This window comes from Cervus canadensis, chromosome 30 (assembly GCF_019320065.1).
Source record: "Cervus canadensis isolate Bull #8, Minnesota chromosome 30, ASM1932006v1, whole genome shotgun sequence".
NCBI lineage: Eukaryota > Metazoa > Chordata > Mammalia > Artiodactyla > Cervidae > Cervus > Cervus canadensis.
Window position 1 is genome coordinate 35,927,341 of NC_057415.1, and position 27,877 is coordinate 35,955,217.

At 45.4% G+C, this 27,877-nt stretch overlaps 1 protein-coding gene and 1 non-coding gene across 2 annotated transcripts; both read right to left on the minus strand.

The window, feature by feature from the left end:
- Positions 1-3,333: 3,333 nt before the first annotated feature.
- On the minus strand, positions 3,334-27,578 carry TNFSF15 (TNF superfamily member 15). The gene is made up of 4 exons (XM_043453065.1): positions 27,253-27,578; positions 13,758-13,800; positions 12,809-12,856; positions 3,334-9,123 (listed from the first exon to the last, which is right to left on the minus strand). The coding sequence occupies exons 1-4, from the start codon at positions 27,475-27,477 to the stop codon at positions 8,669-8,671; spliced, it is 771 nt and encodes a 256-aa protein (XP_043309000.1). The 5' UTR covers positions 27,478-27,578; the 3' UTR covers positions 3,334-8,668.
- LOC122432141 lies at positions 17,028-17,110 on the minus strand. Its single transcript, XR_006266757.1, has one exon.
- Positions 27,579-27,877: the final 299 nt, after the last annotated feature.

Consider the following 27,877-nt stretch of genomic DNA (forward strand, 5'->3'; position numbering starts at 1 on the left):
TAACATTCCAGGTTCCTATGCAATATTGCTCTTTACAGCATCAGACCTTGCTTCTATCACCAGTCACATCCACAACTGGGTATTGTTTTTGCTTTGGCTCCATCCCTTCATTCTTTCTGGAGTTATTTCTCCACCGATCTCCAGTAGCATAGTGGGCAGCTACCAACCTGGGGAGTTCCTCCTTCAGTATCCTATCATTTTGCCTTTTCATAGTGTTCATGGGTTCTCAAGGCAAGAATACTGAAGTGCTTTGCCATTCCCTTCTCCAGTGGACCACATTCTGTCAGACCTCTCCACCATGACCCATCCGTCTTGGGTGGCTCCACACGGCATGGCTTAGTTTCACTGAGTTGGACAAGGCTGTGGTCCTGTGATCAGATTGGCTAGTTTTCTGTGATTATGGTTTCAGTGTGTCTGCCCTTTGATGCCCTCTCGCAACACCTACTGTCTCTCTTGGGTTTCTTACCTTGGACGTGGGGTATCTCTTTACGGCTGCTCCAGCAAAGTGCAGTCGCTGCTCCTTACCTTGGTCGAGGGGTATCTCCTCACAGCCACCCCTCCTGAAGAAGCTGAAGTTGAACGGTTCTATGAAGATCTACAAGACCTTTTAGAACTAACACCCAAAAAAGATGTCCTTTTCATTATAGGGGACTGGAATGCAAAAGTAGGAAGTCAAGAAACACCTGGAGTAACAAGGCATATTTAGCCTTGGAGTACGGAATGAAGCAGGGCAAAGGCTAATAGAGTTCTGCCAAGAGAACACACAGGTCATAGCAAACACCCTCATCCAACAACACAAGAGAAGACTCTACACATGGACAGCACCAGGTGGTCAACACTGAAATCAGATTGATTATATTCTTTGCAGCCAAAGATGGAGAAGCTCTATACAGTCAGCAAAAACAAGACTGGGAGCTGACTGTGGCTCAGATCATGAAATCCTTATTGCCAAATTCAGACTTAAACTGAAGAAAGTAGGAAAAACCACTAGACCATTCAGGTATGACCTAAATCAAATCCCTTATGATTATACAGTGGAAGTGAGAAATAGATTTAAGGGACTAGATCTGATAGACAGAGTGCCTGATGAACTATGGACGGAGGTTCGTGACATTGTACAGGAGACAGGGATCAAGACCATCCCCATGGAAAAGAAATGCAAAAAGTCAAAATGGTTGTCTGAGGAGGCCTTACAAATAGCTGTGAAAAGAAGAGAAGTGAAAAGCAAAGGAGAAAAGGAAAGATATTCCCATTTGAATGCAGAGTTCCAAAGAATAGCAAGGAGAGATAAGAAAGCCTTCCTCAGCGATCAATGCAAAGAAATAGAGGAGAACAACAGAATGGGAAAGACTAGAGATCTCTTCAAGAAAATTAGAGATACCAAGGGAACATTTCATTCAAAGATGAGTTCAATAAAGGACAGAAATGGTATGGACCTAACAGAAGATATTAAGAAGAGGTGGCAAGAAGACACAGAAGAACTGTACAAAAATGATCTTCACGACCCAGATAATCACGATGGTGTGATCACTCACCTAGAGCCAGACATCCTGGAATGTGAAGTCAAGTGGGCCTTAGAAAGCATCATTACAAAGCTAGTGGAGGTGATAGAATTCCTGTTGAGCTATTTCAAATCCTGAAAGATGATGCTGTGAAAGTGCTGCACTCAATATGCCAGCAAATTTGGAAAACTCAGCAGTGGCCACAGGACTGGAAAAGGTCAGTTTTCATTCCAATCCCAAAGAAAGGCAATGCCAAAGAATGCTCAGACTACTGCACAATTGAACTCATCTCCCATGCTAGTAAAATAATGCTCAAAATTCTCCAATCCAGGCTTCAGCAATACGTGAACCGAGAACTTCCAGATGTTCAAGCTGGTTTTAGAAAAGGCAGAGGAACCAGAGATCAAATTGCCAACATCCGCTGGATCATTGAAAAAGCAAGAGAGTTCCAGAAAAACACCTATTTCTGCTTTATTGACTATGCTAAAGCCTTTGACTGTGTGGATCACAATAAACTGTGGAAAATTCTGAAAGAGATGGGAGTACCAGACCACCTGACCAACCTCTTGAGAATCCTGTATGCAGTTCAGGAAGCAACAGTTAGAACTGGACATGGAACAACAGACTGGTTCCAAATAGGGAAAGGAGTACGTCAAGGCTGTATATTGTCACCCTGCTTATTTAACTTATATGCAGAGTACATCATGAGGGATGCTGGGCTGGAAGAAGCACAAGCTGGAATCAAGACTGCTGGGAGAAATATCAATAACCTCAGATATGCAGATGACACCACCCTTATGGCAGAAAGTGAAGAGGAAGTAAAAAGCCTCTTGATGAAAGTGAAAGAGCAGAGTGAAAAAGTTGACTTAAAGCTCAATATTCAGAGAACTAAGATCATGGCATCTGGTCCCATCACTTCATGGGAAATAGATGGGGAAACAGTGGAAACAGTGTCAGACTTTATTTTTTTGGGCTCCAAAATCATTGCAGACGCTGATTGCAGCCATGAAATTAAAAGACGCTTATTCCTTGGAAGGAAAGTTATGACCAACCTAGATATCATATTAAAAAACAGAGACATTAGTTTGCCAACAAAAGTCTGTCTCTTGATGAGACAGTTGGTTTTTCCAGTGGTCATGTATGGATGTGAGAGTTGGACTGTGAAGAAAGCTGAGTGCTGAAAAATTGATGCTTTTGAACTGTGGTGTTGGAGAAGACTCTTGAGAGTCCCTTGGACTGAAGGGAAATCCAACCAGTCCATCCTAAAGGAGATCAGTCCTGGGTGTTCATTGGGAGGACTGATGCTGAAGCTGAAACTCCAATACTTTGGCCACCTCATGTGAAGAGTTGACTCATTGGAAAAGACCCTGATGCTGGGAGGGATTGGGGGCAGGAGAAGGGGATGACAGAGGATGAGATGGCTGGATGGCATCACCGACTTGATGGAATTGAGTTTGAGTAAACTCCAGGAGTTGGTGATGGACAGGGAGGCCTGGTGTGCTGAGATTCATGGGGTCACGAAGAGTCGGACACGACTGAGCGACTGAACTGAACTGAGTGTGAGCTTGAGCTGCTCAACCACAGAGTCTCCTCATTCATGAAAGGAACTCCTCGTATTCCATGCTTCTCTTCCTTTCCTCCATCTGACCAGAGTGGTATGCTCTGTTGTGCTTCACAATCAATTTGTCATAAGGTTTATTATAACCTGTGAAAATCAGTTGCCATTTTGGATTCAAATACATGGAGAACTAGATGCATTTTAAAACTTCAAGAGATTATCTTTGGACCTTAAATCTAGAAAGAAAAATAAATGCACAGATTGACAAAAGAATTGGTCTAATTATTAAAATTCTGTGGCTTTCAATGCCAGTTTATTAAGTTACATCTATTAAATACTTTAACATGTACAACATATCATTCACAGTGATTGAATACATACAGTAGTGCCAGAAGACATGGGATTAGTTAACATATCCAACAGCATACAATATGCAGTTTACCTTGGGTTTATGATGTTTTAACATAAAACATAAAATCAATCAAAGCACATGGGGCTTATCATTAAAACCAGATAAATACCTACATTTGTTTAATCTTTTCACCCCTGAAACAAAAGGGGGGAGATTACATATTTCATGACTTTACAAATAAAGTCATCTGATGAAGTCCCACTTCTTTAGTTACTCAACATCGTTTGTCTCCTTCTACCTGAACACACACGACGTGAGAGTGGGACTCGCCCGTCATATTCTTTGTTGTCTTGACTCTCCAGCATCTAGGTAAGTGCTGTCATGTGACAGATGCTCCAGAAAGTAACTGAGTCATGGATGACATGGAAGATTACTAGTCTGGGTGTCAGGCGATATGCCTTCTAGCCTCACACTGCTACTTGTTACTGCCTGGCAATGGGCCATTCACATCACCTTTTTGAGGCTGAGTTCCTTCATCCTTAAAATGATATAACTTGGAGCAAACAAACACTGCAGTTCTCTAACATCCCATGACATGCTCTGTTGGTCATGCTGTCCGAGTCACTTGTGTTGGACAGTCTCTGAGAAAGTAGGAAATGGCAACCACTTCTAGGCTAGAAAGCCCTGAACCCTTGACAAGGCCTTCCAGGTTCTCAATAATCAAATAGAACACAAATAAATCAATTTAAAAATGGCCACAAAGATTGGAAAAGACCTCAGAAATCCTTTGACTCAGTTCTTCTTCTTACCTCAATGAAGGAATGGTTTCTACAAAAGCCTTAAGATGAATCCTTCACTTGAGTATCTTCTGGGACTAAACAATCACTATCTGGGAACATTCTATTCAGGGATCGAAAGTTTATTTGGATATCAAGGCAGACATGGTGACCCTGTAACTTCAACTTCTTAGCCCTAGTTCTTTCCTCTAGGGAAATAAGAAAGAAATCTCTTCCCCTTTCTACATCACCCATTGATACTTGATACTTCTCCTGTCTTCCTCTAATTTCTCTTCCAGTTATTAAGAGGAATACTATTAATAAGAGCAGAGGGTAATTGGTGAGCCTAGGATTATGATTCAGGAAGCTAGTATCCCAGCTCTAGATCTGCCATTAGCTCATTGTGCGGTCCTGAATAAGTTTCGAATGGGCTAGTATGGTACTTTTTTCTTAAAATGGGATGATGGAGGAAGGGATGGCAGGGGGCAAATGTGTATCAGAGCTTGGAAAGTTGTAAATATGGTTGTAAGAGTGGGGCAGGGCATAGATGTGACTATTCTGACCCTCACTCTCTCACTGTTGGAGCAAAAGCATTCAGGGGTTAATAGTCCACTGAATTCTTCCCAGGCCCAGCTGCCAACAGGATGCAATAGCTCTTAATATCCAAGATAGTGGTGCATCCTTTAAAAAATTTCTTCTAAAAATGGCAGAATACTCCCGGGGCTCTGTGTCCTGGGAGAGCAAGAAATCTTGAGGCAAGTGACTTCTGCATGTGTTTCGCAAAGTGCAGAGTATAAACAGTCCTGTCCTAAAGAATTCATCCCCAATGTCACAATCATGAAAATATGACTGGGAAAGGACTTGGGAAAATACCTTGCCAGAGAAACTTGCAACAAACATGCCTTGTGCAGTGAGCTAGTTGAACTTTTACAGTCCAGAGGGGTTACTGACGATCACAGGGGTGATGTTTCCTCTGGGGTGGCGTAGCTTTGATTGAAGTGGAGCCCAAGGCTCAGGCATGCCCTGTTACTGAACTGAACCAGACACTTTTCAGGATGTGAAAGTGGACCTTTTCATGTCCTGCTGTACCTTAGCCAAACAATTTAGGAAGTTTAGTAGCTTAAGCAATTTTGTTCTGCCAAATAGATCTAAACCAGGGTCAAAATGCCAGTGACCTCATGCATTTAGATCATGGTTCCTGTACTGGCTGAGAAACACAGGCTTTTCAAAACATCTGAGTTATCCTTAAAGTTCTAATAGTATCATTGGTGTTGATAAATTATCTTCTCTAGTCCAGGAAATAATAAAAACCTTTTTCTATATGAAACACAGGCTTTTCAAAACATCTGAGTTATCCTTAAAGTTCTAATAGTGTCATTGGTGTTGATGAATTATCTTCTCTAGTCTAGGAAATAATAAAAACCTTTTTCTATATGTGGTTTAGCTAGTGGACTTTACCATAGAAAGTATCTTTGTTTTCTTCCCTTTTATTTATGGAGAACTGTCCTTGAATAGCTATTTTAAAAACCACTTAGAGTAAGCACAAGTCATTTTGTTAGATTATCCTTCATCAAACAGCACCCATTTTCATAATGAGAAAATACCCACATGCCTAAAGCTAGCAAATTAATTAGCTAATACAACCAAAATAAATTAAAAGATCTACAGACAATGGAAGCTCTAAGCAGTTAGAATGAACACATTTAAAGAGAAAATAATTTATCTTTGTATCCCCAGGGCAAGTAGGTACTTAGTAAATGTTTGTGGAATTGATTTGAGTTCAGCCTTCTCAGAGTTAGAACCAGTAAAACATTTTCTCCCTAAATTAACTATTTTCCGAAGCGTGTAAACATGTTCCTTTTCCCCTTCTAAATCTTTGAATGTACCCCGTTTACTCATAATAATGCCAAGGAAACAGAAGTTCTGACTTGAGTCCCACTAGCAATGTTTGGCCTACTTAAACAGTAAAAGGAAAATCAAAGAGGATTTAACAAATTCAGCATTAACAAAGAAGTTAACATTTCATTTCAGCAATGAAAACTTAAGCAAAATACAATCTTTAATAATCAAGAGTAAAACAAATATGTGGTGGGGATTTTTTCAAAGCCTCAAGTCTTTTAGGAGAGTAGGAAATTCCTATTTTTCGGATATACTTCCAAATTCATCAGATTCCCTGTGGAACAGAGGGCAGGTTTGAAGGCCCTTGGTGAGGGGTTCTTTTCAGAGGAGGGGACAGTGAGCAGGCCACGCTGGGCCCCTCTGTGAAAATCCTTTTCCACATCCCGGGTTGCTCGGTGCTCACATGCAGATGCAGACAGAGCCTTTTATTTCCTTAACAGGATGTTAGTTGTGATCTGGAGCCAGGCTGGAGTCATTGATTAAAAACATTCCTGAATTGCAAATAGCTATTGTTCTAGGAGTTGGTGGAGGAAACATTCTGTTATCAAGCTGGTTTTGTAGTTACTGAGAAACCTTTCCTTTCTGCTTTAAGTAAAGGGTAATTCCTCTGACTGAGATGCCCTTTCCCCAGGCCATCTGCTGCCCGCCCACCTCCTTTCAGGACTCAAGCTTCACTTCCCTTGTAGACACTTCTGAACCAGGTGGAAGGGACCACGCCCCGCTCTTTGCTCCTGCTGAGCCCTTTGCTGACTGTTTATAGAGAAACTGAGGGCTTCAGAGCCTTAACCTCCCAACTAAGAAATTAGAAATTAATTTTTATTTACTTAGAGCTCAACAAGTGTTGATCCAGTACTGCTACACCAGTCATCGTGTTCAGGAACCCCGTCATACACGTCTCTGCCTCTGCGGTAACGAGAGTAAGAGCGAAGTGAAGTGAAAGTTGCTCAGTTGTTTCTGACTCTTTGTGACCCCATGGAACAGTCCATGGAATTCTCCAGGCCAGAACACTGGAGTGGGTAGCCGTTCCCCTCTCCAAGGGATATTACCAACCCACGGTTCAAACCCAGATCTCCTGCATTGCAGGTGGATTCTTTATCAGCTTAGCCACCAGGGAAGCCCAAGTTAAGAGTGATGTCATTGCCAAGTTTGCTTTCAGACCCATCTGTGACGTGTCTCACAATAGGGAATATTTATAACAAAGGCCAAGGTGCTGGAGAACACTCCCCAAGTCACACTGACACACTCATGGACTTCACAGAATGCTCAGAGCTGACCTGTTTGATCCCCATGAGCTCATTTGATCCTGGGAAACAAGTCGGTGGATTCCTTCTTTACAGGCAAATCAACAGAGGCTAAGAGAACAAGAATGTCCCTCCAACCTTTGACATATGAGCGCAGGAAAATCATACAGATTTGAGGACCACAGAGGATATGAACTCATAGAAGCACAGGAAGGGCCTTCTCAGTGTTCTGCCTCTTCTTCAGGAAAGACGCCTTGGCTGGGCTGATGAGCCAATTCCACATTTAAATCCCTTTGAATATTTTCAAAGTACCCATATAACACTCTGCATATAAAGTGAGTCAAACCTCAAAGCAGATCTCAGTTAACATCTCCAGATGTGGTGATTGGCATTTTCCCTCCAGGGACTAAGTCCATGGGATCAGTCAACTTTGTTTTATGGTTGGTCTGTTTGCCTGAACTCTTGTCTTCAGGTTTCTTGACTGGCCTAATCAGCTGGTTGTCTTACATAGCGAGGAGAGCTCCAGAAATCTCATGTTTAACAGTGTCCGGTGATATTTGTGAGGAGTTGGAATTAGACCTTGCAATATGTTGAGCGGTATTTGACCTGCAGCCAGGAATTCATCTACATTTGGGTGGAATCGGCCTCGTTCTTCACAGCGTGTTTTGGTTCAGCACACACATGAAAGGTGCTCAAGAACACTGTGCTGAATGGGTGCTGTTGTGTTTTTAAAATGCATGGGAACTCACAGCTTGTTTTGATGCACGTGTACATAATAAAGAGAAAGGCAGTTTTTCTCACTTGGCATAGATGGCTTGAAAGTTAATTCCTTTTCTTGAGGCACATTTATAAGAAATATGAGTTCTTTTTTCATTTTTTTTTCTTTTTCGGTAAGGCATTAAAGTATGGGTTTGGGGGAACTGATGAAGGATTTTGCCTCTGAAGTGTTTGGACTGTTTCTGGGGCTTTGGATTTTGTTTTTAAGTTTCCTGAACTGAAGCAAATGCTGCATAATAAAATTGAACAGTACCTGCGCCCTCTCTTGACAAATGCATAGGACCCAGGCATGGAAATGTTCCATTCATTTGGTGATCAGTGTTTTAATGTTTAGAAGCTCACCGCTCTTCCAAGCAGCTGTGATAATAGGTCTGCTCTCTTCTGCCTTTTTCTGATTAGTATTCTCATCAGTCAGGTACATAAAGCATGAATTTTTGGCCCCTAAATTTCTTAACTACTGTCTCTATCAATGCTCCAACAAAGCCTCCTGGTTATAATTACGAGTGAGGAAAATTAGGACCTAAGAAGCAGAGGACCTCCATGCAATGACATCTGCCTTACTACTATAGCAGGAAGGCTCCGAAGAAGGTTTTATCTTCTTTTGTGTAATCCACCAAAGAGATATCGCTGACATTCACCATCAGCTTGTCCCCTTCATTCAAGGAGAACATGGCCCCTAGGTAGATGGGTTGGAACCAGTTGCTGCCTATTTCACACACTGACTTGGTCCCCATTAGGAGCTGGGTTGGTTCGGGGTAGCTGTCTGTTACCTTGGTGATGACCACAATGATGGAGTCTGGCTTGTTGGGTCTCCTTCCTTGGCTGATTTCAGCACACTCGGATGTGGTCCCTCGGAATGTCACCTGGGAGTAAACAAAGTAGTCTCCCGACTCTGGGATCACCAGGAATTTGTTGGTGTAATTCATCCGGTTCTTGGTGAAGGCCAAGCCAAGTTCATGTTCCCAGTGCAGAGCTGGGAACTGATTTTTCAAGGGCTGCATGGGAGTCTGTCTCACAACTGCAAAGACAAGAGGGTGGTTTCATTGCTTGTGTCAGGATCTAAGGAATTTGCTAAAAAGAATCTAACATCATTTTCAAAGAGTAAAGAGACGGGATAAAACCAACAGCTAACAGTCTCCTTGAGAAGGAATGAGTAGAGGATGTGTGAATGGACGTACACATTGTTCAGAGAGTAGCATCTTAGGCAGGTGACTTCAAGCAAATCACTTTGCCTCTCTGGACTTGAGTTTTCCTGTTTGATAATTTTGAATTTTTTTGAGCCCTCTAATCTTGGAAACCAACGAAGGTTAAAAAAAATCTCCTACCCTCCTTGTTCCAGGCACCTGAAATTCTGTCCACCCTCAACCTGATCCTCAACCTGAGCCAGCCTCCTGAAAGTATGCTGGCCTCAGGATAAAGCATTCACTGAGCTAATCAAGCCAACCTTCCATCTCTCTTCTCCATACACGGTTCTTTTTAGCTGTGTGTACTCCCCTCTATAAAAGGAAAACCCTTCAGCCTAACTCTTGAGACACTTGCAGACTTTATGGCCTGAGGTCCTTCCATTTGCAATAGTCTCTTCCCTCCCCGACCTCCCCACTTTGCAATAATCCTTTTGCGTAAAGTGTTTATTAAAGAGGATTTGTTTTTTGATGTATTTTTCCTTAAAAACAACAAAAGAACAACAACATTTAAAAAAAAAAAAGGAAAAGGAGATAATACCAATGGAAAGGATTAAGAGATGATGTGTGAGGAACATCTTCTAAATTACATTCACTTTTACTAGCCTTTTGGTTTCGGAAATGCTCTGCTACTGAGACAGATGTCAGAGAGAGACATGTTCCTTATCACTCCCTTCCAATGCCTATTCCAAAGCCACATGAAACACAGGAAGTAATTAATAAAAAATTAGCATGCAGAACACCAGAGATCCAAAAGATTTTGCAAATGCTTCTCCCACATCAAAAGGGCCAAAATGTAAGCCAAAATACCACAGACTTGAGGAGTGAAAGAGACCAGGACTCTGGACCACCCAGGCCCTGTTCTAATCCTGACTCTGTAACATGGAGGCTCTTCTCTCTGAAACTCAGTCTCCTGTCTGTGAACTGGAGACAAAGCTCTCTCATAGTCTTGTTCTAAAGAGCAGATGAATGGAAGAGATGTGGACCTTTTTCTCATGATGGCTGGATACAGTGTTACTTCTATATATATTTATTCTCTTTCCCCAAATAAGCTAACATCTTTCATTTTGACAGATTAAAAAATAAACATTTTTCATTTTATATGTACTTTATATGTTTTTATGTTTGCATTATTTAAAATGGTGGCTCAGACAGTAAAGTATCTGCCTGCAATTCAGAAGACCTGGGTTTGATCCCTGGGTCGGGAGGATGTCCTGGAGAAGGGAATGGCTACCCCCTCCACCCAGCATTCTTCCCTGGAGAATTCTATGGACAGAGGAGCCTGGTGGGCTACAATCCATGGGCTTGCAAGGAGTTGGACACAACTGAGCAACTGACATTTTCATTTTCACATACATTACATAGAACAAATGAATGAATGCTTTTTTGAGGTTTTGTCTATAGCAGAAAAAAAATGAATAGAATCAAACCATTGATTCAAACCATTGATTTCAAATAAGATAACCTGCAATAAAACTGGTACTTTTCAGAAAAAATAAAAACACATTTTAATACACTGCTGCTACTGCTGCTGCTAAGTTGCTTCAGTCCTGTCTGCCTCTGTGCGACCCCATAGATGGCAGCCCACCAGGCTTCCCCGTCCCTAGGGTTCTCCAGGCAAGAACGCTGGAGTGGGTTGCCATTTTAATACCCTACAACTGCTTTTGAAGCAATAACCATTATGTACTGTTGGCCACGGTTTGGGGATAGGTTATATTTAAAGAAGTGTTCAGCAAACTTCTCACCTGCTAAGTGACCAAAACCTGGTTCCTGGATTTTCTAAAGTGTCTTTCCCGTTGCTGACGAGACTGTGACTCCTTTTGCGATTCTGACACACGTTTAGAGTGTGCGTGGGCTTCCCTGACCCCGCACTGAGTGGCTCATGGAGAGCTCCGCTGTTTCTCTGCAAACCCTGTGGGAGACACTGTTACCAGTCCCCCCTGAGAGCCTCCACTCCTTCTTTGTGGGTGAGGCAATAGATTTACAAAAGTCATCTCCTGTAACATCCCTGGCAGTCCAGTGGTCAAGACACCACGTTTCTGCTTCAGGGGACATGGGTTCCATTCCTGGTCAGGGAATTAAGATCCCGTATGCTGAGTACAGTCAAAAATTAGAAAAAAAAAAAACAAAACCAAAATAACAAAACTTAATTTCAGATGATTCGAAGCAAAAGCATTTATTTTCCAGACAAAGTCAGTTCTGTTAAATTGGTATGCAATTAGCTACGTCAACACAGCAGCAAGCAGGTTTTTGAGTAGCAAGTATGTTGTAGTGGAAATAGTTGGAGTCAGTGTCAGATCTCAACTCTTCCTCGTCCTGTGACTTGGGAAGGTGAATTTAGTTGTCCGAGCCTCAGTTTCCCCATCTTATTGGGCTAATGTGCAGACTGAAAGAGATCGTGAATGTAAAATGTCTACCACGGTGTTTAGTTTTTGAAAGTGTTAGTTGCTCAGTTGTGTCTGACTCTCTGAGACCCCATGGACTGTAGCTCACCTAGCTCCTCTGTTCATGGAATTCTCCACACAAGAATACTAGAGTGGGTTGCCATTCACTTCTCCAGGGAATCTTCCTGACCCAGGGATCGAACCCAGGTCTCCTGCATTGCAGGCAGGTTTGTTACCACCTGAGCCACCAAGGAAAACAACGGTGCAGAGACATGAGAAGCTCGGGAAAACTGGGCTAGATGCCTGTCCCAATTTCCATTCCCCCCATTCACCAGGAAAAGGAGCGGCATCTCCATACTTGGCTTCTGGGATTTTCCTGCCCAGCCTGTTCAGCATCTCCCATTCTCATAGGTAAGTGGTGAGTGACAGCAACTGACATCCCCCTGGTCCTCATCCTCACTTAGGACTCAGGCACATGTGGGCCCCAGGGATATCCCTTTGTGGGTTGCAGACTTTGTTATAGGTCAGAAGAATATGCTTCTTTTAACTCTCTAGTATTTCAGCGGGCTTTTAACACATCCTTCTGCACTGTCTTGCGCTTGTCTCTGGAGTCTTAGAAGTTTGTGTGACTCCAGACACTAGGTGTCAGGAATGTCGACCTGGGACTCTGACTAACTGGTGATGCTAAGAGATTGCTCTTAATCTTTTCACATCAATGAAAATTCTTTAGAAATACCTAGCTGAATGTAAATGTCCAATAACTTCATCTTGAATAGAGCACAGATGGACTCAATAACTTGGCAGCTCAGGGGAGCATTCATCTTTGACTAGATTTATAATTATGTGACTCTCTGAATCTGAGGAAAGTCATTTCTGAATGACCAAGTGTGAGAATGAGGGGAGAAATGATAGAGAAGGAGGAGAGCTGATAGAATCTGAAAGAAAATGCCCAAGAAACAAAGGGGCTTTGGACCCTTCAGGGGAGGAAGAGATCTGAGAACCCTTGACTGGGAGAAGTCTTGTTACCAAGGGGTGTGGTTTCCAGTTTACAGCTACACGCTTCAGTTTTGGCAAACGCTGAAAGAAATCTCAGGCCCTTGGCCCATAGTCTCTTCGAAAACACAGTCAGAAGAATTACCTGTCAGGTGTGCCCTTGGCTTCTCCCTATCAGCTCCAGGAGGTGCGTCTATGAGGAAAGGAGAGAGATGCTTGTATGAGTGGGAGGGTGACTGGAGTTGAATTTGGGGAGTTGCATGGTGCCTGCAACCGGAGAGAGACAGTCTTCTCCTCCCGCTTGGCTCAGGGTGTTTTTTTTTTCCCCCAGGGGCAGGGCAGCCTCAGAAGAAATAATCTTGAACACAAATGAACCTTGACTCCATGACTTTGGCCAAGTTATCCAACCTGAAACTCTGTTTTCTCATATCTAAGGTGGGCACATCAATTCCTACCATGGATGATGAGTGCTCAAAATGATTCCTGGCACATGGCTGGTGTTCAGCAAAGCTCATCTTGCCTTTCCTTTGCTTCTGTCAGTTCTGTGGGAGCTGATTGGCCTTCCTTATAGTCCCTTCAACTGTATCCTCTGAGCCATCTGAACATGCTAACAAAACTAGTTGGGGACTGCTCTGTAGCTATGTGACCTTGGCAAATCCCCTTCCCTCTCTGGACCTCTGTTTCCCTGTCAGTTCTCAGAGATGATTATATTGGATAAGTGTGTTCTAACTGTAGTAATAAAGATGATGTTATTGATGATAAAAGGAAAGATTATTGTATACATTTGATGTGCTAGGTATTACAAAAATACCTTTCCAGGAATTAACTGAATCCACACTAACTTTGGGAGGTCGGTAGTATTATCACCATTTTTATAGGTGAGTAAACTGAGCCTGAGGAAGGTGAAATTATTTGTTTAAAGACTATCGACTCCATAGGTCATACACTTGGCCACGGCACCATTCTGCCTTCCTAGTGACTGAGGAGGAGCCTCACTTTTCCTCTGAGTCTGCATCTGAACTTCCCATGTATCAGAACTGCAAGAAACATTCTTGCACCCCACAAGAAAAGGCATAAAATATGAACACACTTACAAGCTCGCTGATGTGAAGGTCCAATCTCCTGTTCTTTTGGAGTCTGTTGGGAAAGAAAGACATGATTCAGGTCATCTGTGGTCCTTTTGACCCACTGCCCGTGTCATGAGCACAGTGAAGATGCTGCTGCTACCCAGCCTTGGTGTGCAGAGATAAGGGAAATGGGCATAAGAACATTGGGTTGATGGAAGCCTTGCAACCAAGCTCTCTCCCTTCCTCTTCCTGCACCCCAATGACCTTTCTCTCTCCGAGGCTTGTCTCTGAAGCTCAGCTTTAAAATTTTGTCCTGAGAGCTTTTCCTGCTCCATACTAGGGCACTCTGACATCTTATCATTACTTCTATTATTTGAACAAATAGCCACACTTGCTTTATTTTCTTTTCTTCAGCACAATTTAAAAATTGGAACTATTGCCAAAAATGAGACTGAAAAAGAAATGACTATACTCTCTTTCTCATCATCACCCTCCACAATTCTGCCTGTTGCTTTGTAATATATGAAGACTTTTTCATTCTTACAATCCTAGTTTGTGAGCCATTTCAGATACCAAAGGGTAGTTGAAGAGTAACTGCTCTCGGGGGTAGACAGACTGGATTTGAATCCTGGTTCCACCATTTATTAACAGTATAATCTTGAGCAAGATACTTCTACTCTGAGCTTTGGCATTTCCATTTGAAAAATGGGAATAACAACATCCCCAACAACAGATAACTCCTGGGTCAGAGATGAAGAAAATGTATGAGTCAGCGCAGAGAAGGCCTAGGAAATGAAGAACCACCACTCATAAGACCTGCATACGAACTCAGGAGCAAAACTACGTTCTTAGTTTAGGAATAAGATCACTGTCTTACATTATCCAGTGTTCTCTTCTCTGCTACAATTTTGACTCAACTCAGAGTCTTCTGATTTGGTTCTTGTAACTGCATAGTCCACGTGACCACTGATCATAGTGTCACCATGAACACTTGATTAATTCTACATTTTAAAATTCGTGTGTGTATGTGTGTGTGTGCTTGTGAATGAGAAACTGTGTGAGTAAGAGAGAAGACAGTTTCCTCAGCGGGCGAGGGTGTAAGTGTGTTTCTGCATCTGTGTGTCTGCACATGTATGTACGGATTCTCTGCATATGCGTGTGTGCTCTGACGGGTGTAACTGTGTTGTCGGTGGGTCTAGGTCTGAGCAGTTCTGTGATAACAGTGATTTTGTTAGAGACCAGACCACCAGGCTTGTGTTACTCCCAAGACACGTTGTCTAACTTCTACTAGAACCGCCCCCGCCCCAAATTGTCTAATGGCTTTCTCCCTTTCCAGCACCCTTTCCTCCACTTCCTACTTCTGTTGATGGCACCGCTACTGCTTCTCTTCAGTTACCAAGCCTGAAATTTGCTTCTTTGTTCTTCCACGAACCCAAGTGTTATTTTGTTTTGAAAAATTTGTCATTCATGCCTCCACTCCAGGTTTCAGCACACTGCTCTCCTGGATCCTTCCCATAGCCTCCTAACAGGTCTTCCTCCACCTGGTTCCTTCTTTACCTGAACCCGTCTCTTAACCCGCCTTCAAAGGGCTTTTCCTGAAGCATCACTTTGAGATACAACTCTGTTCCTAAGCCTTCAGTGCCCCCTGTAACCTTTCGGACACAGCGCTAAATACTTATGTTGGAATTAAAGTCCCAGCTGCCGTCCCAGTCTTGTTATCCTATGTTTATCTCTCTCCATGTTCTCTTTGGCTTCTCTGGTGGCTCAGCAGAGAAGAATCTGCCTGCAGTGCAGGAGACATATGAGACACAGGTTTGACCCCTGCATCAGGAAGATCCCCTGGAGGAGGGCATGGAAACCCACTCCACTGGTCTTGCCTGGAGAATCCCATGGACAGAGGAGCCTGGTGGGCTACAGTCCATGGGGTCCCAGAGTCGGACACGACTGACGTGATGGAGTAAGAGCAGCAGCAAATTCTCTCTACTCTAGTCATGAGAGGCAATGCAGTGAATGACTCCAGAGCCCTGGAGGAGGCAGGAAATGCAGCCTTAGTTACTCACTGAGTGCTGGCACTGTGCTGTGCTAAGCCCTGTATATGTGTTACCTCCTTCCTGCTGGCGCCGAGTCTGAAGTGGGTGCTGTTTATATCCTCATACTGAAAAGTAGGCCTAGGGACACCGAGAAAGTTGCCCAGTGTCTTATATCTGGAAAGTGGACGAGCAGGGCTTTAGCCCAGGCCAGCTGACTGCAGAATCCTAAGTCCTCAGCCATTATTCCTTCTAACTTCTGGGCAAGTTCCTCATCTGCTGAGGTGGATGGATAAGGGCTAGAGGTTCCATGCACTGTGGCAGTGGGGGAAACACAGAGTCCAGAAAATAGGAACTTGGCCCAGAAGTGGGAGAATCAGGGGGAATTACCCTTGGACTGAGTCTTGCAGGTATTAGCCGGGTAATAAAGATAATGACCATTTTAGACAAGGCCAGAAGCTTGTGCAAGAGTGAAGAGGCTCAACGGAGCATGGGAGCAGTTGGGAAACTGGGGTGTCTGCTGCCAGATGAACACATTATATGCTTTTAGCATAGCGTCATGAGCACAATCATCTTTGAACACTTAAACCCAATCAACATGATGACTTATCCAACATGAATAACTTTGATGAGCTTGGGAGGTAGGGAAGCAGCCTAGAAATGAGCTTACTCTGTAGCCTGCTTCCTTACTTGTTATTGACAGAGCTGATAAAGGACTTGATCCTTTGGCAAGGTAGAAAACTGAAGGTGAGTTTTCAGAGAGAACTGGGTAGCCTGGTTGCATCCCCTAGTGTAGGAAACGGTACCTTCCCTGGTTGGCCTTCTACTTCATTTAGTTCTCTGCTGAGAGATCTTTGTGAACATCCTGCTTACTTTTGTCTAAGCAGACTCTCAGCTAAGAGTCTGGAGCATTTCCTTTGGCTCAGAGTCCGACTGTCTTCAGCACGAATTTGGGAGTGAACATATTTTCCTATTTGCTCTGTTGGATTTCTGTATCTTGGGCACACATTTTATTTTTGTATATGGATGGATGTGTGTGGGCTTGAAGTGGCCCACCCAGCACACTGCCAAACATCTGGAGGCTGTGATAGTGCCTGCCAGTTGGAGGTTTGAAGAACAAAGCATTCTAACAAAGAATCTCCAAGGAGAACATCAGCTGGGACTCTCTTTCCAAGAACAGCATCTAAAGCCTTCCGTTGCTATTCCTCTCTCTTTCTTTAAAAAAAATGATTTATCTATTTATTTATTTATTTATTTATTTTTTTTCGCCCGGTCTCAGTCCGTTCTCAGAACACGCTCCATCACCTAGTTCCCAGAACTCAGATTGCGCAGTGGTCACGTCATCATCGACCATGATTTATCTGTTTTTGTTTCTGGCTGTACTGAGTCTCTGTTGCTGTACGCAGGCTTTCCCTAGTTGTGGCAAGCAGGGGCTTCTCTGTGCTGTGGTGCGTGGGCTTCCCACTGCGGTGGCTACTCTTGCTGAGGAGCACAGGCTCTCGGGCACACGGGCTCAGTCGTTGCAGCTCATGGGCTCTAGAGCGCACGCTCAGTGGTTGCGGCCCATGGACTTAGCTGCTCCCGCGACATGTGGAGTCTTCCTGCATCAGGGATTGAACCCATGACCCTGGTATTGGCAGGAGGATTCTTATGCACAGTAACACTAGGAAAGCCCAATTTTTCTCTTAATAATCACTCTATCGTGGAAGGAAGATGACTATGATGAGATGCAGGAATGAATAAACAGGAGATTTGAGAGGACGAAGCAGAACGTTTTCAAGGCAAGGTTTATGCACGTGTCCTGGCTCAATGCCTGCTGCTCTCAAGGTGGTTGCTTAGAAAAAATGTCAGTAAGTGGCTTACTGTCTTCCAACCCTGACTCCTCTTTATCACTTCTGGTTATTCTGGGGTAGCAAGGAGATGATGGCTCTGGAGAAATGCAGGTTACTGCAACATTAGCTCACATATCTGAATAGATACGGAATCCAAGAGCACCCCTGAGAAATATGATTTATCTATTTCCCATTAAATGCCTTCTCAAATCACTGGCTGAGAACAAGGATCCAAGTTTTATTTCCCCTTAAGAGCATTTATCACTCCCTCAAGTGCTGTTGCTTATTTGTGGGCTTATTGCTTTTCTCTCTCTAGCAAGACTTGGGCTGGCTTGCTCACCCCCACATTCCTAGCACCTCAGACAGTGCCTGGCTGTCCCACTGGATTATCCAACTGATGCTCAGGCACCGGAATGACAGGCAGAAGAGAGAGCAGAAGATGGAGGAAGATTCAGTTTCAGTGACTCTAGCCAGAATTTTACAACTTAGAAATCCAAAACTTTGCACGTATTCTAAAACTTAGAATAGATTGTTTACCACTGCACCACCTGGGAAACTGAGTGGTAAAGAACCTGCCTGCCAATGCAGGTAAGACAAGAGACCCAGGTTTGATCCCTGAGTTGGGAAGATCCCCTGAAGAAGGAAAGGGCAACCCACACCAGTATTCTTGCCTGAAAAACCCCATGGACAGAGGAACCTGGCGGGCTGCAGTCCATAGGTTCACACAAAGGCAGACATGACTGAAGTGACTTAGCAGCAGCAGCAACTCAACTAACCATGATCTATTACTTCAGACATTTTGGAAATTCTATAATACCTCCAACAAGGAAAAAGGACGGAGGGAAGGAGGAGACTGCAATCTAGTCGAGGGCTCCTTGGTGCCAGGTACTGTTCAAGTGCTTTTGTGCTCGCCTCATCTAGTACTCCAGTTGCTCTCAGGAGAGGTTACCACCTCTTCATCATCTTTATAAGTCAAAGGCAAAGAGTTCATGGAGGGCTGGGGATCTGAACCTTTAGACCAAGTACAGACTGGCACATGTCAGGAGCCCCATAAACATTAGCTGACTACATTATGTCCCCTGAGTATATTTTAACTAATGACCCACTTAGCCTTTCTCCCATAGTCTGTAATTACTCCATAGTAAATTTATAAACAGGAAGAGACGTCTATTTCTTAGCATCACAAATACCACAGTTGCAAAGGCATCAATGCTTTATGACCCATAACATTCTCCCAGCACTTCTAGGAGAAACACACAGATGCTTATTGCCTTGCCTTTTACTTCTGCAATTTCCTGTTGGTATTTGCACAAGGATATACCCAACCCGGAAATGTTTGATGCCAAGGCCATTTCATTTCATCCGCCTCCAAGGTGTGCTGGATGGAGCTTTACATGCAACACTCCAAGTGGTGCAAGGCAAAGAATGTGGTGTTTGCAGCCCAACAAAAGGTGGAAATCTCAGTTGTATTATTTCCTAGTTGTCACAGCTGTAAAGAATCTGCCTGCAATGCTGGAGATGCAGGAGACGTGGTTCAGTCCCTGTATTGGGAAAATCCCCTGGAGGAGGAACTGGCAACCCTCCCCCGTGTTCTTGCCTGGAGAATCCCATGGACAGAGGAGCCTGGTGGGCTGCAGTCCATAGAGTCGCGGAGAGTTGTACGTGACTGAGCACACACGCATGATAACCTCAATGAGACAGTCTCATCGATAAAAGCAAATTGATTTTTTCCTCCCAGGACTGTTGTGATGGCTAAGAAAGACCATGGGCATAGACTAGAAAGTCAGTTCATTTTCCTTCTTGGTTTGGGTTCAGTCAGTCCTTGCGGTATGTGTTGTTGGTTCCCCATACCTTCGCTTCATCCCACCACTGCAGTGGTAAGCAGAAGCCACCTTCGGGTCTCTTTATGACTAGCGACACATTTGGATCCTTTTGACGCTCTGGACGACTCCCTCCTTCTCCCAACCGGAGAGGCCTCCTTAGTCCAGTTTGCTTCTAGACTCCTGCCCTTTCTAAGTCTACTACAGGACTTGAAGGATTGGGATATAGCCTCACCCAATCAAACCCCATGCTTGTTGCTGCTTTCAGCTGTGGGGCCTCATTAAGGACACCCAGGCTGTGGGGTGACCTCTGAGAGCCACGGTGCTGCTGCCGCTGGGCTGCCTGTGCTGTTAGAAGAGGACGCTGGCCTTGAGTGATGCGTATGTTTATAAGAGGGAGTGGGTGGATCATGGAGTCACTAGCCAGGAGCTGCAGTGGAAGTGTGGAATTCACATACCTGCTCAGTTGCCCTCCCTTCCTTTCATTTCTGCAGTGCGCCCTCCCCTCCTCTGGATTCTCTGCACTTTGCCTCTGGTCTGGCCTTGGGAGTGGGCTGGGTTTCTCCTTCAGGTGTGCCCAGACTCCCCGAGGCTACAGCAGAGGCAGCCACGGAGTGCTCAGTGTTCTGCAGTTTACGAAGCGCATTTCCCTCAACTGTGTTTCCTCTAGGCAAGCAAAGGAGCTTAATCCTTTCCTCATCCAACAGAGGGAACAGCTTCCGTGAAATAAAACACTTAAAGGTGGACTCAGCAGAAAAATGATGTCTGTGGAGCATCTACCATATGGCACTAGCTTTCTGGACTTCGTGCAGAATTCTCAGCACAGCGCTATGAAGAAAGTGGGTTACTGTCCCTCGTTGATAGGTGGGGAGTTTGAGGCTTTGGGAGGTCAGGTACCTTGTGCATTCCTCCATTCTCTCCTTCCAGGAAACACTTATGAGTGCCTGCTGTATGCTAGGGACTGCTAGGTGTCCCCAGAGGAGAAAGGGAAGTCGCGTTTTTGAGCACTTATTATGTGAAAGGCATTTTCTAGGGTATCATTGTTAAATCCTGTCTGACTACCCCCAGAAAGTGAATAATTTGCTGGCTTTATACTCAGAGGCAGACTAGCATCATGGTTAAGAGGAAGGAACATGCACAGGGGTTCTGATCCCAGTATCACTCCGTGTGTGGTTTAGATTTTCTAAGCCTCAGATTCATCTTCTCTAAAACAGAGATAATAGCAGTCCTTTCTTCATTGCGTGATTTCAAGGATTCACCGAGGTGATGCACTAAGCATCAACAGCAGACGTTCATTGCACGCGTTATATGCCGGATCCCTCATGTGCTTGTCTCAAAACCCTAAATATGAAAAAGCTTAGAATGGAGTCTGGTATATAATAAATTATAATGTGCCTAGTCGCCCAGTCATGTCCGACTCTTTGTGACCCCAAGGACTGTAGCCCACCAGATACCTCTGTCCATGGGGCTTCTCCAGACAAGAATACTGGAGTGGGTGCTCCTCCATGGGATCTTCCCAACCCAGGGATTGAACCCAGGTCTCCCGCACTGCAGGCGGGTTCTTTGCCATTGAGTCTCCAGGGAAGCCCATAAATCATAACAAGGCCGCAGCTGTGGCCTGGAGGGGCCATGGCTCTCCCTGTAGTGTGTGCCGTGCTGAAGCTTGAGCTGGCATCACTATTGGGTCCTGCTGATCCGAGGGAAACCAAGGCGTCTCAGGGGCCATGTGTAGGAGAAGGAGGGGTGGGAGGGGTGCAGGGAACAAGAACCAGGAGCCCTGCAGGGATTTTCAGGAAGGGCTGGAACTGAGCTTGGAGGGGACCAAGGAGAGGTGAGGAGAGTGCGTGCAGATGATTCTAGAAGTAGGACCTGCAGGAAAGGACCGAAGCTGATGGTGGTGCAGCCCTGAGAAGTCGTCCTCCCGTGGCATTCCTGACACTTCATCACACAGCACTGAGTGCCCGACCTGTGGGTCTGTGCCAGGCTCGGGCTGAGCCAGTGTGGTGCATTCAGCTATGCCTGGAGCGCAGACTCTGTGTGCTGGAGGGAAGATGAAGGCCTAGGCTCCGGGCACCCATGGGCCAGAGTCGGGGATGCGGACAGCCACTAAAGGCCAAAAGAACGCCAAGGCCATGCTCAAGAGCAGCTGGGAAAGGATGGATTGGAGTGTGGGTGAAGGGAGAAAGACTGGGGTGGAGAAGGAGGTATGAAGACAGCTCACAAATATCAGAGACCAAGAAAAGCCTTCCAGTGCCAGAACCTGCTCTCTGGACTGCTGATGGCAGATTCCAGGAAGGCTGCTGAAATCGTCCTCTGTGACGTAATTTCCATGAGCAGGGAAGTTCCCGGAGCCTAGTTGCTACAATTGCTAATACTCCACTCCCTGCCAGATACTTTAAGTGTTTTATTTCTAATTATCCCTATTTCATACATTCAAAAGCTGAGGCCCAGGAAGATTAGGTAACATGGCTAAGAAGTGGCTAAGCCAGAATTCAAATCGGGTTTGAACTTTTGACTGATGGTTTTTCCACAATGCAAATCTGTCTGGGATTCTTCAAGAGTCTCAAATGCTTCACTGTGTCTATTTTCTTTTTCTTTTTTTTTTTCTGTATAAGTAACAAATATATTTTGTCCAAAAGGTTATGGGTTCAAAAATATCTTCCTATTTCCTTTGTTACCCAGCCACCCAGTTTCCCCACTTGGATACTAACAGAGTTATCAGTCTGTTTGATCCTCTTCCTTGAGATAGTCTATGCATTTATAGACACATTCATATATATTAATATGCATTATCTTTTCAGAAAATGAAGTATTTCACATTCTATATGCTGTTATGTACTTTGCTTTTTTTCACCTAACATATGTCTTCAAGAAATTCCCACCCTTTCATACACAGATGCTTCATTTTAGTTTCCCATTGCATGAAAGGACCATGGTATATTTAATTGATGTTACATTTATGATCACTTCATCTGGGTGTGAAGTGATCTCAAATCTAATTTTCATTTCTTCTCTGCAACTTACTGGATAATATGTTTGTCACACTGAATCTTTCCTAACACATTCCCTGAAGGTAGAGTCCAGTTTAAAGTAGTTTCTTTTTTTAACAGTGCTGGTAACTGTTTTTGTTGCTGCTACAAGAAACCTGGAAGACTACTCACAAGTTGCTGTTGCTTTTCCAGTCTAGCCTAGGGACCCAGAAAGAAAGGAATTGGTCCTGCTTTCTGGTAGAGTGAGGTCAAGCAAACACAAACACAGGATCTAATTCTAGGCCTGTCCCTGACCTGCTCTGTGACCCTGGACTTTTCCTTCTCTTCTCTGATGCTTGGTTTCCTGAACTGTAAAACGGGGACATTTGACTAGATCAAGGGTCAGCAAACACTTCCTGGAAAGGGCTGCATAGTAAATATTAACTCTGCAGACCACAGAGCCTGTCACAGATATTTAACTCTGCTGTTAGTATGAAAATGCCCAGTGTGTAATGTGTCCAGTGTGAGCATGTTCATTGTGTAAGCGAGTGGGTGTGGCTGTGTTTCCACCAAACACAGTGGGTGAGATTTGGCCCATGGGTCATAGCTGTTGACCCTTGGACTAAGGGCATTTCCATCTTTTAATTTCTGTAAATCTCTGTGAAGAGCTCTTCTACTAAGGGAAAGGAAGGGACAAACACCCAGCAGTGCCTAGATTGCCAAGGACTTTCGAGGGGCTTTATGGAGTGTCCTTAGAATCCTCAGGGCTCTTCTGTGGGGTGGGTATGATGGGAAAGCTGAAACTTGGGGAGCTTCTGCCCGTTGCTCACTCTCTTCCTTTCAAGCCCTTTTGAGCCTCCTCTTCTCAAGCCTCAGCTCTCTTCTAAAGCAGACTAGAAAAGATCCTCAGGGATGCTGGCCTCCTACGGGTGTTACATGGGTGGAATGAGGAAGTCCCTTAGTGCAACCCTCACAGGGGGAAGCGGCCAGGTGAGGACCTGGAGCAGAGCAGAGCACTAGAGCCCTGAGGGGACCTAGGGAAGTCAGAGGGGCTGAGGAGCCAGAGGCAAGAAAGAAGGGTGAGGGGTAGAAGATGAAGCCACCGTGGTGGGGCCGTGACACAATGCAGTGCAAAGGTTCCCAAGAATCACTGTGGCTCCCGTGGGGAGAGTCAGGGTCAGGCTCCTCTTTACAGAGATCTCTCATTTTGCAGAGTTCTCCTATTCCCTATGCTCCTCAACTCCCCAATACACAAGGGTGACACCCTCTCTCATCCACGCAAAGGGGAAAATGGAAGGTGCTTTTGTTGGCTGAAAGCTTGATTGTGGTTGGGGCGGTGGAGGAGGGGAGGTAACAGAGAAACCAAGGCCCTGGATTTGCCGACTCTGGAGACTGTGCTCCGTCCCCCTAGGCTGTGACCTTGGGTGCTCCGCTGATGCTCTCGCTCCAAGCTCCCCATCTGCCAAATGCCTCTGTTCCCCCTCACACTGCCTCTCTGGGTTGGGATGAACATCCAGCGGGATCATGTGTGTGAGCTCGCGCTACACGTGTGAGATGGTAGCTCATAGCGTGTCATCATTATTGTCTTTGCTGTGTGATCATCAGCTTATCCTCTGCTGCTCAGCTGGCTCTTCAGGCCTGTGAACGTATTTGAAGGTCTGGGTGACCCTTCTCTCTTAATTTTTCTTGTGTTAGCATTGATTTGCCTGGGCCTGAAAAATCATTCCATAAACAAGCTCAGATTCCGTGGCTCTCACTGAAGGCTGTGGGCAGAAGATGGTGTTGTGGGGCTGGGTAGGGGTGGTGAAGAGGAGGAGGAGGCCAGGATGGGGACGCAGAGGGGAAGCCTGTGGAGGGGAGGATGGGGAAGGTGGTGATTTGCCCCTAGGGGCATCTGGTGCAGTCCCCTCAGGCAGATCACAGTGGGGCTTTGTATCTGCAGGGCTTGCGGAATGTTTCAGGCTCTGAGGGAGACAGGTCTGGGTTTGAGGTGTGGATCTAGGTCTTACTAACTGTGGCATCTAGGTCATAAGGACAAGTGCAAATGAAAAATAAGAGGCTTTGTTCCCCCTGTTCAAAATAAGGGAAATTTCTTTCTCTTCCTCTTTCCTCGAGCATTTATGTTAGAAAACCCATAAGTGCTTTCTCTTTGCTTTGGAATGTATAGAAACTCTTTCAAAGACCACATAGGTCTCTTCTCGCCGCCCCCTCCCTGGACCTGAGGGCATCTCTCTGAAATGTGAACATCAGGAAAGATAATGCCCCCACCTCCCAGTTTCATTGCAAAGGTAGGCACCTAATTTAGGTGGGCACCTCGCTTCGAGTTGCAAAACTGCCTTCTATCATAGAGAAAGTAGAAGTTGGCTTTTCCTCTGGAGAAAGCCCATCAGCTACCACAGATGGTCACTCCAATTACAGGAAGTTTGGATGAACTCTGTGTGACAACCGGTGCTGTCAAGTCCTCTTAACGTGTTCTTGTAGCTCTCCCCACATTTCCAACATGTAAACTGCACCTGCACATGCTTCATTAGTGCTGTCAGAGTACGAATAGTAGAATCCTTTCTGGTAGGAAGAGAAACAGGCAAAGACACACACAAAGAAGCCTCATGCCTACGGACACAACTGGAAGCTACTGAGCTAGGGTTCAGAGTCGGGCGGCTAAGAACCCTGACATTTCGTCGTGATGTCTACCCAAGCTGTCCTGCTAAACTGATTTTCCGTCTTGAATCCCACTGTCTTCCATCTCCTCTGAGCTGATTATTGTCTGCTAGCCTCTCTGGGTCCCCTCTCTGTCCTGTGCCTGGCGAGTCTGCCCTCCTGGCAGACTGCCTTCCTGGCTCTTTTGAACCCAGCTTCCAGCTGAGTCTGCCCAGTGGGGTGAGAGGCTGGTACCAGATGCTGGTCAGTTTTCCTTGCCCGCTTTCTGTTGCCTCCCTGCTGCCCCTCCAGGCAGGCCCTCTCCTACAAGTTAGGTCTCCTTGGGTTCTTTTAAAGCGCCTCCCTCTGCTTGCCTCTTCAGGTCAAGAGGCGGTGACCAGCTTGATACCGTTGGTAGCACCAGGAGGCTGCCAGCCCTGCGGTTCCCATTTAATCCGTCTGCGTTTTAGCAAACTGACCTTTCTTTGAACCCCTTTTAATTAAACTCTCTAAACATTCTTATTTAAGTCTCTTCTTTGAACAGGGCTGGTGTTTCTTTTCAGGACTCCAGTTCCTGCCTGCTCCCCAGCCTTAACCTCATTTCCCTTTCTCTTTCTTCTGACCAAGAAGTTGTATAGCCTGACCAAACCACGACTCCAAAAGTCCCCGCGTGTTCACTCTCCAGGGAGATTGGTTTAGCAATGACAGAACGGAGTGTTAACTTCTGCATCTCTCGAGTGCATACAATAGGGCAGGCACGTGGTTCCTTCACTCACAAGGCTTCCTGTCTAGTCCCAGCTTGTGCCTCGACTCTCTTCCTGACTGGGTACGTCACTGGCCCCCGTGGGACCACAACATCCCACCCGATGGGCCTTTAGATCCGCACGCCTTGGGCAGTCGTTTGAGGCAGAGACAGGGTTTTCCATCAGAACCGAGGAGAGCTCAGGTTGAAAGCACCCAGTGCCTCGTTCAAGAACGCCTAGCTCCTTCCGGCTGACGAGGGGCAGAGTCCAGAATGCTGACGGACTCCACGGTCTGACTTTGTAGGACCAGCCGCGCGGTGGCCTGGGGGTCACAACCCGAGCCCATGCCCTCCTGCGCTCCTGGAGTTCTGAGCAGCGTTTCTGGTCCCCGCCTGCGTCTGCATTCCCCGAAGGGCGGCGTGTGGCCATGGGTGCTGGTGTCCGTCTCGGGGTCCCAATCTCTGCTGACCCTGGTGGGTGGTGAGAGTTACACTCTCACCGTGACTGGTGCAGCGTGTCTCTGCTTTGAAGTCACCAGCAGTGCTTAGCGAACAGGTTTCCAGTTAAACCAACCGAAAAACCTGTTTGCCCCTTGGAATTTAATACTTTGGACTGAAGTTAAATAACTTATCACAGATTATGCAGGAGAGTTGTTGTTGTTTTTTTTTAAGAGGATTGCTTGAGTGACACATTCTTCAGGCTTTGAGGTTTCTGAAGTTCCTAGTCTGGAACTGTTCTCCCCATCACCTGCCAGCACTTTCCAACCATTGCATCATTGCTTTCCTAGACCCAGTATTCTTTCTTTGACTAACCTCCCTGACACCCCACCCCGACCAAGACCAGAGAAATAAATAATCAGGTAGGAGGTTCTCTTTTGAGCTTTGATAAAGAATATTTCCAAACCCAAGAAAAGGGGTTGATTAAATAAATAAATTATAGCACATACATATACAGCAATATAATACAACCATCTATGTCATCATGCTGCTGTGAATTTACTAACAATAAATAAAATCACAATATATTAGGAGACTCAAAATAATCCCATCTTATTGAAAAATATGAAGTTATATACCCCAGAATGTTAATCGTAGTCACCTCCATGCATTATGGGTAATGATAATTATCTTTTTCCCCTTATCTGTATATTCTATCTTTTTTTGACAACTATGTATTAGTTTTGCACTTCCCCCTCATAATTTAGCTTTTTTTTTTTAAAGAAAAGGAATATTCCCAAATTATCAGTACATTATAAGTATCTAAATGTGTGGCTTGAAGTTCTTTCCAAAAGAAACATCCAAAGGCACAGCTGATACCCTGGAAATGTGAAGGATAAAAGCCGGTTTGGCCTTCTCCACCCTCACACTCTGCCCCTCCCCTGCATTTGGAAGCAAAGCACTGTGATGGTCACGGAGCTCTGTCCAGAGCCGCGGAGGTGGCCAGGGGGCCTCCGGATGTCTGCGGCCCCCCGGCTCACCGAGGAGTCTCGCTTACCTGGCGCTCACAGGCCTCTCCTTGGGCCCGGAGCTGGCCGACGAGCAGGTAGGTGGTGAGTGCAGCCAGGATGGGGATCGACAGCAGGCAGCAGGTCAGAGGCCAGTGGGCGCTGCTCCTCCTGGACGCCAGCCCGACCCTGGCCTTGGGCCTGCAGCCGCCGTCCTCTGGCAGCATTTCCACGCCGGCTGTTTCCCCAAAGCCCGGCCTCAGAGCCTCTGTCATGCTCCTGTGCTCCCAGAGCTGCCTCCAGCTCCTTCTGGGCAGAGACCCCCCATTAAATAGAAGCCCAGCTCTCACAGAGGATGAATTAATCACTGCCTACTCCTCCCCTTGCCCGCCCCCCCTCCTCCCCTTTCCACAACACACTTGGCCCCACCCCACCCTGCTAGGGAATGCACCGCCTACAACAGAAACCAAGTTTGGTTTAAAAAAAAAAAAGAGAAGGAGAAGAAGAAGAAAGCTTTCCCAAGCATATTTATATACAGTGTGCTCATGTGCTCCTTCCTTCATCTACAAAAGGAAGTTAGGAAAGTCCCTGCAGGAGGAGAAAAAGAATTCATCAAGTCAGTGGGTGGAGCCAATGAAAACATACCTGCTCCCTGAGCTGCTGGAGGCCTGCCCG

Coding starts and splice junctions, on each gene's coding strand:
- TNFSF15 (XM_043453065.1), bottom strand. CDS start 27,477: ATGACAGAGGCTCTGAGGCCGGGCTTTGGGGAAACAGCCGGCGTGGAA. Junction 13,801..27,252: donor GAGAGGCCTGTGAGCGCCAG/GTAAGCGAGACT, acceptor CTTTCCCAACAG/ACTCCAAAAGAACAGGAGAT. Junction 9,124..12,808: donor GCCAAGGGCACACCTGACAG/GTAATTCTTCTG, acceptor TTGTCTTTGCAG/TTGTGAGACAGACTCCCATG.